Source organism: Chiroxiphia lanceolata, chromosome 3 (genome assembly GCF_009829145.1).
Source record: "Chiroxiphia lanceolata isolate bChiLan1 chromosome 3, bChiLan1.pri, whole genome shotgun sequence".
In the NCBI taxonomy this organism is placed as follows: Eukaryota; Metazoa; Chordata; class Aves; order Passeriformes; family Pipridae; genus Chiroxiphia; species Chiroxiphia lanceolata.
Window position 1 is genome coordinate 80,376,687 of NC_045639.1, and position 12,930 is coordinate 80,389,616.

General features: G+C 40.5%; 1 protein-coding gene across 2 annotated transcripts in view; it reads right to left on the reverse strand.

Annotated features, from left to right (window-relative positions):
• Nucleotides 1–3,470: 3,470 nt before the first annotated feature.
• ORC3 (origin recognition complex subunit 3) overlaps nucleotides 3,471–12,930 on the reverse strand; it is a 33,374-nt gene continuing 23,914 nt past the window's right edge. Inside the window, exons 15-20 of one of the 2 annotated variants that reach the window (XM_032681791.1) lie at nucleotides 11,963–12,045; nucleotides 11,386–11,483; nucleotides 10,348–10,489; nucleotides 5,996–6,112; nucleotides 5,176–5,255; nucleotides 3,471–4,036 (exon numbers count right to left, since the gene is read on the reverse strand). In XM_032681791.1, coding sequence (XP_032537682.1) covers nucleotides 3,931–4,036; nucleotides 5,176–5,255; nucleotides 5,996–6,112; nucleotides 10,348–10,489; nucleotides 11,386–11,483; nucleotides 11,963–12,045 — 626 coding nt within the window. In that variant the 3' untranslated portion in view covers nucleotides 3,471–3,930. Of the gene's footprint in view, nucleotides 4,037–5,175; nucleotides 5,256–5,995; nucleotides 6,113–10,347; nucleotides 10,490–11,385; nucleotides 11,484–11,962; nucleotides 12,049–12,930 lie in introns of both variants that reach the window. The other variant, XM_032681790.1, reaches the window with a different exon arrangement.

Consider the following 12,930-nt stretch of genomic DNA (forward strand, 5'->3'; position numbering starts at 1 on the left):
CATAATAAGCAGTCTTCTGGCACATTAAATACCATGCCACCATGCATCACAGCTGTGGTATGCCTAATTTGTGCCTGTTTTGAAAATGAGGTTGCATTCTTCAAAAAATTTTGCTTTTTAACCTGCTGCTTGTTCTGTCTTGGACTATAAACTGGCTCCTTTTCCTAATCTCAGCATCAGTATCTGATTTGATGAATTACACATGAAAGGCTTGTTCTAACAAGTGACATATTCTTCAGTAGGAAAATGATTGGCAGCTTGATGACTGTTGAAAAAATTAGGAAAATTGGGGTGCTGTGAGGAGCAGGCTGGTGCTTGAAAATAAACCTGCCTTGGAGAGCCTTTTCAAGGGCTTTTGATTCAAGTAGAAATGGGTACAATTCAATAACTACTCAGTTCTAGGCACTACCCTTTGTGGTGGCCACATTTAGAATATTTTTGCAATTTCTATGTAACTGTAGTCTAGCCAAAAGCCAGGCAAACTGAGGACAGTCAATTGCAACCTAACAGAGTGAAACCAAAGATCTTGGTTAGCCTGTTTTTGAGGTAGTGATGTGTAAATTTCTTTTCGAGCAGATCTCAGTTATTGTGCACTTAAAAAAGCAGCGCGTACATCGTGTGTTCACTTTTGTGTCTAGATGTGAGAGCATGTAACCATAAGATGGTTCAGCATTTTTCAAGGTTGCAAAGGAAGGAGTTTCAAGCAATCTTGTGTGCTGATGTTTGAGATTTGCCTATGTACTCTTGAGCAGCACGACCAGTAGCAGGTTCTGTTAAGAAACTGTTTTGTGAAAGTGCACTCTCCATTCCTGAGTTGGGAACCGGAAGGGATTTAAGCTCTCCTATTGCACAGTGGGGAGGAAAAAACTGAGGCTAGTGAAGTATTAAGAGTTTATGCTCATGACCTCTCTATTGTAAGTCATTCTCAGTGGCAAAAAGTGTGAGAATGGATGGTTTTTACAGGCACCTGGTATATTCTTGTAATTTATTGCTGTTGTTGGCTCCGAGATAAAAGAAAAAATATGAAATGTATGTTTGAAACCAATAGTGCAGTAGTGTAGAGGTGTCAAAGAACAGCATCTATAACAGTAGAGAAAGAGTTTGAAAACTTTAAACAAGTGTTATCTTGCATTCAGGTCTGATTTTTGGCAGTAGTTTTGTTGCAAGATGTGGCTACCTAAGAATATGATACAGTTAGCAGTTCAGAACCTTTATGCTGTTACAGTTTCAGAGCTACTGCAGACATTGGCACTTTTTTTTGTCCTCTTTGTTTTCAGTGAACATTGCAGACAGTGGAGGTTTCGTGGAGTATCTGCAGAACTTGTTTTTACTATGCAGACAGTTGTAGAAACTAACCTTTAATTCTGCACTTGAAATCTCCTGTGTCTGTATTTCAGTGAAGATCCATGAGGGTGTCTGAGCTGTTACTGATGTTGGTTTCAGATTTGGTGATGCTAGTCTTTCCTGGCAGGTAGGACTCTGACTACAAAGTCCTGCATCCGAAGAAAGAGAGGCAAACTAAATTAAATTTATGACCTCTTTTCTTAAGTTTGTGTTTTTAACTGTTCAATCTTCCTACCCTCTTTGCTGAAGAAAATGAAATTACACTACTTCCTACATAATTTTATTGAATATACATGTCTTTATACATCTTTATCCATCTTTCAGTCTTAAGTGCCAAGTACAGAATTAAAGATTTGATCCTGAGAAACCATATGTAGCACAGCAAATGTGACTTTAACCTTAAAAATTTATGTTATTAGTTAAAGGGAAGAAACAGCCAATAACTATTAATTTTACTGTTTTAATGTGATGTTGCCTGCACATTTGGGGATTAAAGGCCACACACTGTTGAGGCTGGCTTCTCTTTATTTCTGAATGTTTTACCTGCCAGGGGTGTGAAAGCTAGCTAGTGTGAGGTTAGCAGAGGGGAGGTGGCAGGGGACAGCTGTGCAGCAGAGGTTGTGGCTCCCTGTCCTCTTGCACATCAGAGAGACATTTGGTGCTGCTCTCTTTCATTTGTCGAGTTCCTTTGCAAGATAAATGGGTGAGGTTCAGGACGGGCTGTTCAGTGTTCCCCTCTGCTGCAACAGCTTGCTTTCCTCTCTGCTGCTGGAGAGCCTCACACACAAAGACTGCTATGAGACAGGTCCCTGAGCTTGGTTCTTTGCAGGGAAGAACAGTGGAATTCTTTACCCCTGTGTCTTCGTGGAACTTCTAGAAGTGCTCCACTGAGATGCTAAAAACACTCTTTGAAGTTTTCATAGTTGTTTCCCAGGGTGTATGTTCAGGCAGTATAAAGGCTGATAAACTCAGCCTCCTTCTCCTAACTGGCACCATTTAGAACCAGGCCCTCCCTTAAGCACAGCAGGATGTGTGCTGTGTCTGCAATTAGAGCAACTGGAAAATACTCCTACCCTCTCTGAAGGTATTTAAAACAAGCCTGACCTATCTTATATAGATTCCTGGGGAAACAGCCTGGTAAGTTACTGGTTCTTGTAATAGGACTTCCCCCCTTCTAGTGAGATCTGGTTTATCTGGTTCAGTCCTCAGAGCTCCAGGCTATCCTTTCCAGTTGTTTTGAGTAGGCTGAAGTGCCAGTGCAACTAAGTGGGAGCATCTGGAGTTTAGTGGTGGCTGAACATGTGCTCAAAGAGCAGCACTTCACTGCCTCAGAAGGAAAGTGAACCCTGTAATCCTCTCTGTCAGCTGAGGACGTCTGGAAGCTTTTTTGAGGTACATACAGTGCTTTACAATAAGCTAATTACCAGTCAGCTTTGAAGTCTGGGAGGGACAAAGTCTGAACACCTCTCTTAAGTGAGGCCCTCCAAGGTGCTAAGGCTGACCCGAAGTCCCCGCCCATACAAACTGCTGGAATGCGTCTGTCACAGCCCTCTGGAGGGTTTATCAGGGCATGGCATAGTCTGCTCTGGAGGGCAACACAGCTTTTCCCCTTTGGTTTCTAAGGCTTTTCCCATGGTCGAAAAACACAGGATGCTGGCATCAGCATAAAAACATTTGCTCCCCAAACCAAGTCAAGCAAAAAGGTTGGGCTGAGAAGGTTCTTTGAAGATCTGTCATCTGAGCAGTGCTTTTACATGCTCAGCCTATAGTTACTTTCACACAGCTGTTTGCCTGCCTACAGCACAAATCCTTGGCAAAGAGGGAGGTTTACAGTGTGTGCTTTAGGTGTGGATTTTACTGCCTTCCTCTAATGTGCATGAGTGCCATGTTGTCACATAGTCTCTGCTGACACAAGTTTCCCTGACAGCAGAAGTCAGCTAGTACTGATCAACTTCACTAGAAAAAGGGGATGATTTAAACAGTTCACTTTTGCTCTTCTCAAAGAGCAAAAATTTGCATATTCATAACTATTCTTGGGGACATAACTATGTCACCTTCTCTTCCTCAAGAAGCAGTTTTTAGGGAGTTAGGACCAGTTCTGAAGAACATACAACAGAGGCTGAACATGGAAGTTCATTGTTGTTTTTAGCATACTTGTTTTATTTATTTTTAAATCAAGTTCAGGGATTTGGAAGGCATTTTATAATAATGACTCAAGTCCTATCAGCTTATAAGCATGTTAATAATACTGCTTCATCACTTCTGTAGCTTACACAGCCAGTGTTGTCCTTTTGGCTTTCTAGCCTGAGTTATATCAGTGTACTGTTAAATACCACATATCAAAGAAGATTGAAACTGGCACAACAATACAGTATTTGGAACATGGGCATTAATAGTGCAGTACATTGCACAGGATAAGCATTAAAAAACAACATCGCTATTCAAGCCTGCCCAGGCACTGGGAATGTATCTCACAACATTCAGCCACTGTTGACTTAGTAGCAAAGTTAGCCAGGACTGGTTCAGTGAGAACACAGCCATTGCAGTGTTTGGAAAGAACAGGTTTATTAGCACCTTGGTGGCACGTTAACAGCCTCCCCATGTCAGCCTTGCCACATGGTCAGTTTTCTGCTTGCTGGGCTTTATGAAGCCCAAGAGTTCCAGCTCAGAAACGGCTCGAATAAAGCGAGCGCTGGACATTTCAGTAAAGGAAAGCAAGCACACTTTTTATGACACATTGATGGAGTTCTCTCTAGGAGGGGAAGATTTCTAAGTCACGGCAAGCACAGACGGCTTGCACAACATGTTGCACAATAACATTGTTGGAAATAAGGGCAGAGCATGATTTGCCTACAGAAGCACAAATCTTCAATCTAATCAGTACTTCTGCTACATGCATACAATGTGGCAACAAAGGAAGAGTTCCTTTCCCCACTGCTAAGAGAAGCTTAAAGCCTACAAAGATACTAATTTTGTGGTGTCTCAGAAGAATTTATACTTCGTGCCTCTTGACAAAAAAAGGGAAAGATAGAAAATTGCAGAGATTTTTTTTTTGAGATTTCTTGCTGCATTCCTGACATACAGCTTTTACTCCTGAGTTAGAGAATTCAGTTTACTGTGAGTGTTAATTACCAGTGGAGCTTGTAAAAAAGGAAAGGCCTTATACTAAAGAAAAGCAAAGTATAAATATATGTGCTCTAAGCTTCCTTTTGTACAACTATTCATCTCTACTCTGTGGCAGCACTACTGCTGTAGCCATGGGTTTTGGTTCTAATGCTCATCCATTAAATATTTTTCATTCCTCAGTTCAAGATCAGAGTTGATTAGTTTCCACAAAACCGTCATTCTGCTGCTTACTTTGTCCTAAGGTACTGGAACTCACGGCTTCTACTGAGACACCACATTTGTAAGTGACTCCTCTGCTAGTGCTTTCATCTTCCTCATAATGGACTAGTTGTTTCTATTTCTCCATCTGCTCTCTAGGTCACAGCCCTCCTACCATCTGTTCCCCAGTAATGCCTTACCCCTATACAGCAGCTATACAAACTCTGAGATGATTTAACCAAACAGTTTCAACTTGTTTTATGGACTTTTGGTTCTGTTTCAGACCCAAACAATTCCTATGGACAAAAGCTGCTCTCCTGCCTCACCACTCCCATCCCAACTGTTTCAGCAGATCTGTTTCTTAAACATTTTCAGTCCATTACGGCTGTTTAAAGTATTTTTTCTGAAATTAGTTATCAGTGCACATGAACCTGTATTTTAAAAACATTGGTTCATAAATCCTTTAAGCATTTAAATGTCAAGGTTGAGAGAAATGAGAAAGGATACTGGATAATATCATCCATCTGGTCTGAGGAAGCTGTATCTGCATTTGGTTCCTCACTTGCCATCACCACAGTTGAGAAAGCCTAGAAAGAGAAAAGCAGCAGAGATTTAATACAGTTCACAGACAGAGCTGCATATAAAATAGTGAGCTCTGAGCCAGTGGCTATCACTCAGGAGGATTGAGATCTTGGAGTGATAGCTCTATGAGCGTGTCAATTCAGCAACAGTCAAAAGAGCAAGCAATACAGAATGCAAGACATCACTCAGTGAACTCATGTGCCTCCAATTTTAAATCTCAAAACAGTTCTTGGTACTGACCCATTCTCAAAGAAACCACAGAACTGAAAAATATTTTGAAAGTGAGACTGCTTAAACATTCTGAGAAAATGAGAAAGATAAAGCTGGCTGTGAAGAAATCTATAAACTGAGGGACAGCAGGAGTCTGAGTAGGAAAATACAGTATACAAACAAGGCAGCAGCAAACAACATAGAACAAGCAAAAGGAGTATCCTCTAAACTGCAGGTAGTTAAGCTAAACAGTTTCTTGCCAGGGGATGCTGTGAAGCACAAAATGTGACCTGTGCCAAACATAAAATACAAGCAGAAGCAAAATATTTTCATCACAGAGTAACAGTGCTGGAAATAAATGATTCACAATAGATGAAGACTGATTTGAATTACTGTGTGTTCTTGTGGTCTTGTGGACCAAGGTATGCCAAGGACCTAAGCTGTCAACAGGGGCACTAAAGAAAAGCAGACATGCAGAAAAAGATAAATCAGAATACTGAAAGCAGGTAAAGGTAGTATTTGCATCATCACATACCTCTAACCAGTCAACGAGATTGATTAATCTGCCACACTCCAAATGAAGCTTATACACTATGCAAATGTCAGGGGCTTTATTAGAAATGCTTCCTCCATCACACTTCAAAGCTTGATTCTGATGAAAAAAAATTGAAGGCAGTAATTTTGATGGGTTTTTAATCATGAACAATTTTAAGGGCTAGTTATAACTATTCCAGGAAATTCAGATGGCAGGTATTCTAACCAAATGTTTACTGTTTGTGTGTAACGGCAAGCTGATAGCACAAAGAAGAAAAAAAAAACAAAAACAAGCAGGAAAATAAGAAAACATACCATAAAAAAAAAAGGCAAACAATATGCCACCCAGCTACTTCACTCCTGGTGTTCCTTCTATGAATTTGTACACTTATACCATCTCTACTATAAAGAGTGGTTATCTGACTAGACTTTTACCCAATTCTTTTGCTAGTGCTATTTACATATGAAATACTCTGTTTTATGGACTCGGGAAAAGAAACAAGTCGTGATTTGCCTATGTAGAAAATACAACAGTATCCTTTCCCCCTACACCCTCAAAAGGAAGAGGAAGACTTAGTATAGATCTGTCAGATGTACTAAAAACCATAATTGCTTCTCTCTTATCAGAGTTTTATGTTTGAAATATAACCATTATTCATCTCTGGCTTGAAACTCAGCACCCATAAAAGCAAAAGTCTGATTTCTCATGAAGTATTCTATATTTCAGGAAATTCGTAGAATCACTAAGGTTGGAAAAGCCCTCTAAAATCATCAAGTCCAGCTGTTAACCGAGCACTGCCACGGCCACTTCTACACCATGTCCTTTAGTGCCACACTACCTTTCTTTTATCTCTCTTCAGGGATGGTGACTCCACAACTTCCCTGGGCAACATGTTCCAGGGCTTGACAACCCTTCCCAGGAAGACAATTTTCTAAATATCCAATCTAAACCTCCCCTGGTGCAACTTGAGGCCATTTCCTCTCCTCCTATCACTAGCTGCCTGGGAGAAGAGACTGACCCCCACCTGGCTACAACCTCCTTTCAGGTAGTTGTAGAGAGCGATAAGGTCTCCCCTGAACCTCCTTTTCTTCAGACTAAACAACCCCAGCTCCCTCAGCAGCTCCTCATAGGACTCACTCCCTAGACCCTTCACCACCTTTGCTGCTCTTATCTGGACCTGCTCCAGCACCTCAATGTCCTTCCTGAATTGAGTGGCCCAGAAATGGACACAGGACTCAAGGCGTGGCCTCACCAGCGCTGAGTACCGGGGGCCAATCCCTTCCCTAGTCCTGCTGGCCACACTGTTCCTGATACAGACCAGGGTGCCATTGGCCTTCCTGGCCACCAAGGCACACTGCTGGCTCATGTTCAGCTGCTGTTGACCTACACCCCCAGACCCTTTTCTGGCAGCTTTCCAGCCACTCGGATACAGGTCATCAGCACTGAACCACTTAATTGAGAAGTAGAAAAGTCACTTGAGCCAGAGGCAAAATTCCCAGGTACAGCTGCAGAAATTTACAGCATTTCGTTTCAGTTTCATGCACTCTAAGAAGTCAGCCCTCTTAACATGAAAATAACCACTGATCACAGAAATTCAGTTCACAGAAATTTTTTCTAAAATGCTTTTAGATGCTAGTAAAATATACAAGCTACTTTGGAAAGTTATAAACCTCTAGCAATGATACCTTTATAAGTAAATGCCTTCCAAGATAGGAAAGAAGGCTAGGCAAAGAATATAACTTTGCTTAAGAATCTCTGGCTTACTTTTCATAAATCTCACTTCCTGCAATTTGTGAGACTTAGATCCAATTTGGACACTAGCACCTATGAGACATTTCACACTTTCCAGAACACCTAGCAATTTTCAAGTTTATTTACTCTACAAGGAACACAAAAGTTCCAGACATTAGGTTAATGTCTGTCAGTTCAGTCCAGACCGTTTCCAGAAAAATTCAGAGAAACATGGCTAAATCCTCAAAATGTGACAGTGCAGACATTAGTTTACCAGACTGTAATTCAGGAACGTATCAGAACAGTTTCAAATACTCCTGCGTTACTAACCAGCACACATGAGGTTATACCTTCTGACTGATCTAGATCTAGTGGTTCATCACTGCCCAGAAGGGTAACCCTACATCCTTCTCTTTTCCCCTCTCCTACTGCACCTGACTCTATGGCTTCCTACTACTCAGCCATGTGCCAACCTGGCATTGCTGCACATTTTGCATTGATTTTCTACTTTTAAGGTCAGGACAGTTATCACAACCAAGAGAGGATGCAACTTCCTGAGCAACTGTACTCTCCTGAGCAGGTTTATCTGTAGAAATTAGTCCCTAGCTGGACCACATACAAGTGCCAAGAATGATCCAGAAAAGATATTACTGACTGGCACTGCAGGGTCTCTCCCAGCACCTGGCAGATCCCAGCCTTGCCTGTGATAACTAGGCCAAGTCTTTGCAGCACAGCAGGAGGGAGCTGCAGCTGCCTCAGGGAAACCTCAGCTTCCTGAGGCAGCAGCACACGCGATGTCCTCCAGAGCAAATAACTAGGCTGACATGCAGGAAGCTGCCCTAGAATGAGCAGCCAGTTGTGAAACCATCTGTAGAGCACAGAGGTGCTGCTTCTGAAAGAAGGGAATGGGAGTGGGAGCAACCCAGAACACTGCTGATGAGTGTTCTTGCCTGATCCTGTCCCTAGAAGCTGGAGAGAGGACCGACTCCTACCTTGCTCTGGAATCAATGTTGTTATCGCAAGGACCAAATCCTCTTTCCCTGATAAGGAAGCTGGTACCCCAAGTTACAACTTATTGAATTTTCAAGGGATCAATGAAAACAGAATTACACTGGTTTTGGTGCAGGTTTTTTGGGTTCTTTTTTTTTCTTTTTTTGTTCTCCATGATAAATATTTTGCTAAATAAATAACTGGACTGCATTCCTGTAAGCAATGCATTACATATTAATCACTCACTGGTACTCCACTGAGGCCCTTTTCCGTCCTAGCCTTCTTGAAAGGACAGCTCTAGAGAACTTTGCTCTGGTCATGGCACAGGAACACACAAGCCATGCAGAAGTCACAGATACAATTAAGAAAATATTTATTTGACTCACATGGATTAAAATGCTAGGCAAGGTACTCAGCCAATACTGCTGCTGTTAGAAACCACGCCAAACCTTCACAATCTTCTCAGAAAACATTGTAAATATGTTAAAGCATGTCAAAGAACAAAGTACAGGATGACAGAGGGATTTAAATCCTGTCAACTCATCAAAGAGGATACTTATTAAACATATTAGCAGTTAGATTTTGCTAGCTGTCCTATATTTTTACAGGTTTTCTAATAATATAAATTACTGAGGTCCATATTAGGTTTCTTTAATGGTAGCTCACTGTTTTCACAAATAGGCTCTGTAAGTGGTTTTAGAAATAACTCCGTCACACAGTAAAACCGACAACCCTCATTCAAATCAAGGCACAGAGCCAACAAACCCAATACAAATCGGGTTGTAGATTTCAAAGACTGATCTCTATCAAGTATGATTCCTGATAAGTGTTGGCTTTGACTAAAGTAACATGTAATTACTCAGATACAGCTACAACCAATGTTTTTTTTTTCAAAACTATAATCGTGTTTTTAAGAAAATGTTAGGGCATAAGGACAACTTCCAAGTAGCATCTATAATCAAGGAGCAAAAGCAACATATGTTCACTCCTTTTCCAAATCCTGCTCCATTTCTTTCTTTTGGTCATCCTGTGAGTTTGACTTATGAAAGAACTGGAAAATGGGCTTCTTTTCTCCTCTAGAGAAGGGCAGGGTCAGCTGATAAAATCAAGGACAATCCTTTTCCTGGACTCAGAAAACAAAGGATATCAATACACAACAATATGCTGTATTTCAGCTGTTTTCATGTTATCACTCCGCCTGAACAGCCTTCATCTTACAGCTAATCTACACAGTGAGGACTAAGCACCAGCTCTATAAAGAAAGTCTTTGGAAAGAGTAACAGACATTGTATTTTATCCCATGGACAGTCATCCCATTTGCAGTGGAGGACAAAATTACTTTTCTGCTACCTCTACAGGGGAAAGAAAAATATTCTGACTAGACCACACTCTGGAAAATGGATTCCTCATACAGAACTCTTTCCAGAATTACCTTTTCTATTTCAGCCAGACAGATTCCCTAACTCTTTGAACAAAGTCCCTAGTTGCTTATCAATACTTGCTAGTTCTCTGCAAAACAGCTGAATGTGTGCCAAGCTTCATGAAACAGCAAAACTAATCCTTGCACACCATCTTCACACGCAGCCTTCAGAAACTACTCCAGCACCACGAACAACTCACTTGTTTCTTACCTTCAGGTACCAGTGTGGGTTATTTAAAGCTGTATGAAGTGCAGTTCTCGGGGCAGCATTCAAGTGCCCACGGAGAACAGCAGCTGTGTTGAAATACAGTATCTCATGCAGAGTCCTGCGGTCCGCAGGAACCAGGTATTTTCTGAAAAAGCATGGGGTATGGGGAAAGTGGGGGAGACACAAGCTTCAGCTTAAAGGAAATAACAGAAGTCTGCTGCAGTCAGAGACTACAAGAATGTATGTTTCCCAACCAGTACAGACAAATCTCTGAAAAAACAATATGAACAGCACTGAAAAAAAAACTTTTAAGTTTTTTCAGAGAAGTCTGTTTCTATCAACTCTACATCTAATGGATTTAGCGTAGAAGTCTAGCTGGGTCACTGACAAATTCAAAAATAAGGGCAGCAGCTAAAATGCTAACACCCATCATGTACTCCATAGATTTCGCTTATCCATCCTGAGGCCTTATGGTGAGTCTCTGCTCATCTTTGTCTTCATATCTGAAGCTTTTTTCTTGGTACAGTCATACTTTTGTTAGCTTCTCTGCCTCCCTCCCCGCCCAAGGCTCTATAATTAAGTGCCTTCATCTCTTCCCCCACCACAAGCCTTTCACATTTTCCACTACAGAGCTGCCTCCAAAACTGTATCTGCTATGGCTTGCTCACCAAAACAGTTCCCAAAATGAACAGTATATCACATTTGACATCTGTACAGTTTCATAAGTAGAACAGATCAGCAAAGATTAGGGTAAAAACTCTTGACTTTTTTCTGCTATGTATACCCAGTCCTCCCTCAACTTTTTTTTCTGTAGCCAAAGTAAGTTGGTCAATCCATATACCAATAATTTCAACTAATCTGCGGAAAAGAGGTGGGTTTTTTTAGTTATTGTCTTTAAAGACCTCAAAAAAAGAACAGGAATCAAAAAAAAGTGTTCTGCAGGGACCAAGACACAATTTCAATGAGACTAACGTGTTAGTAAAATTTCATTTGCAACTTATGGTGCAAACTAATGCAGGAATATAAAATGGGAAAGCTCACCTTACAAGACTGTCTATATAGTCAACAACTTCAAAACGAAGCATTTCAAACTTTGTCAGTTTCTTAGACCGCCTTGATTCCTTCAACTCCAACAAAGTCTTTAAAAAAAAGTGGTGCATAAAACTACATGGGAGGTAGTTATTCTCTAGAGAACACAATCTATATGTTTAACATGTATAATTAATTTTTGCTGGCATGTCTTCACTGATGATGTTTGAACGCGTGATTGTGCAGTTATTTTTATTTAGGCCAATGTATTCAATTCTCAAACCCATAGGAGTTTGGGAAATTCAAAGAAACGTGTTAGGCAGAATGTTCAAATTAGTAGTTAAATAAAAAGAAAACATCTACTTTGCATTTTAAAATCCTAGTTTATGATAGATATTTTCTATAATTTTCTATGGGTCAGGAGGGCCTGACATACGTAGTTGGCATTTATTCATTCATTTTTAAGATGAGACACTTATACACAACCTTTACGCAGAGCTCCAGCAAGCTGGGAAGAACTAACCATGAACAATTACATCTTAAAAGATTCATTTAAGGAACTAGTCAATAAAGCCTGCACAGGCCTAACCTTCTGAAGATGATAAAGGTCTGTCTTCTTCTGGAGCTCCTTTTGTGATGATAGGGACACATCTTGTTCTTGGAAAGCTTCTGCTACTAGAACAAAACTGATGTTTGATATGTGGAGTAAACTTTTCCTGTCTACCTACATAAACCCCCTAATCCAAGCAATCTGACAAGTGTTCAGTTACTTGTTCACATAGACCCAAACACAGGCAGCTTTTGATCTTGCACCTTGTCAAACAAAGAGTCTGCAGTGCAGCTTAACCAACAGTAATTAACTAACTGAAGCAAGTCAGCTCTGAACAAAGATCCAGCACAAGCCTTGCTCATCATATGAATTCTGTTTATGCTATCCTAGGTCATATTCCGAACATTTTTAAATTGGACAGATGAGTATTAGATACTACTGATGCTTTAGGAGTATTCAAAATGCCACACACTGTATTTTCTCCCTTCTCATGTGAAGGAAAACACTGAGTGAGAAATGAGTTCTCCCTATGTAACCCAGAACTGCAACCAGAGCAGCAAACCAGAAGTGTGCTAAGGTATTTCATTGCCCAGTTTTATTCTCATCTTAATTTATAACAAAATTTCATTTTCATAGCCATATAGTTTGTTATCAATTGCACCAATTATTAGTAATTTTTACGTGAAAACAAAAAAGCAAAAACTTCCAAAGCATCATCAACGCCAGGATAAGCAATAAACAATATCAAACCAAAAGCTAACTAGATTTCTTGCCTTACTTAAGAAGATAGTAGATGGAGGTTCCACCTATAGGTCACAAGTAAAGCTCCAATCAACAGTGACAATCATGATATATTAAAGCTTTTTTGTGACCTACATAGAATGATTTGCTATTTCCCGGGCCCTGTGGACATTTCTATGCGTGTTGAAGATTTCAAAACAGAAAACTTCCTCTCCACTACTACACCAATTTTTTTTCCCCCCAAATCCTTCAGCTCAAAATAGACT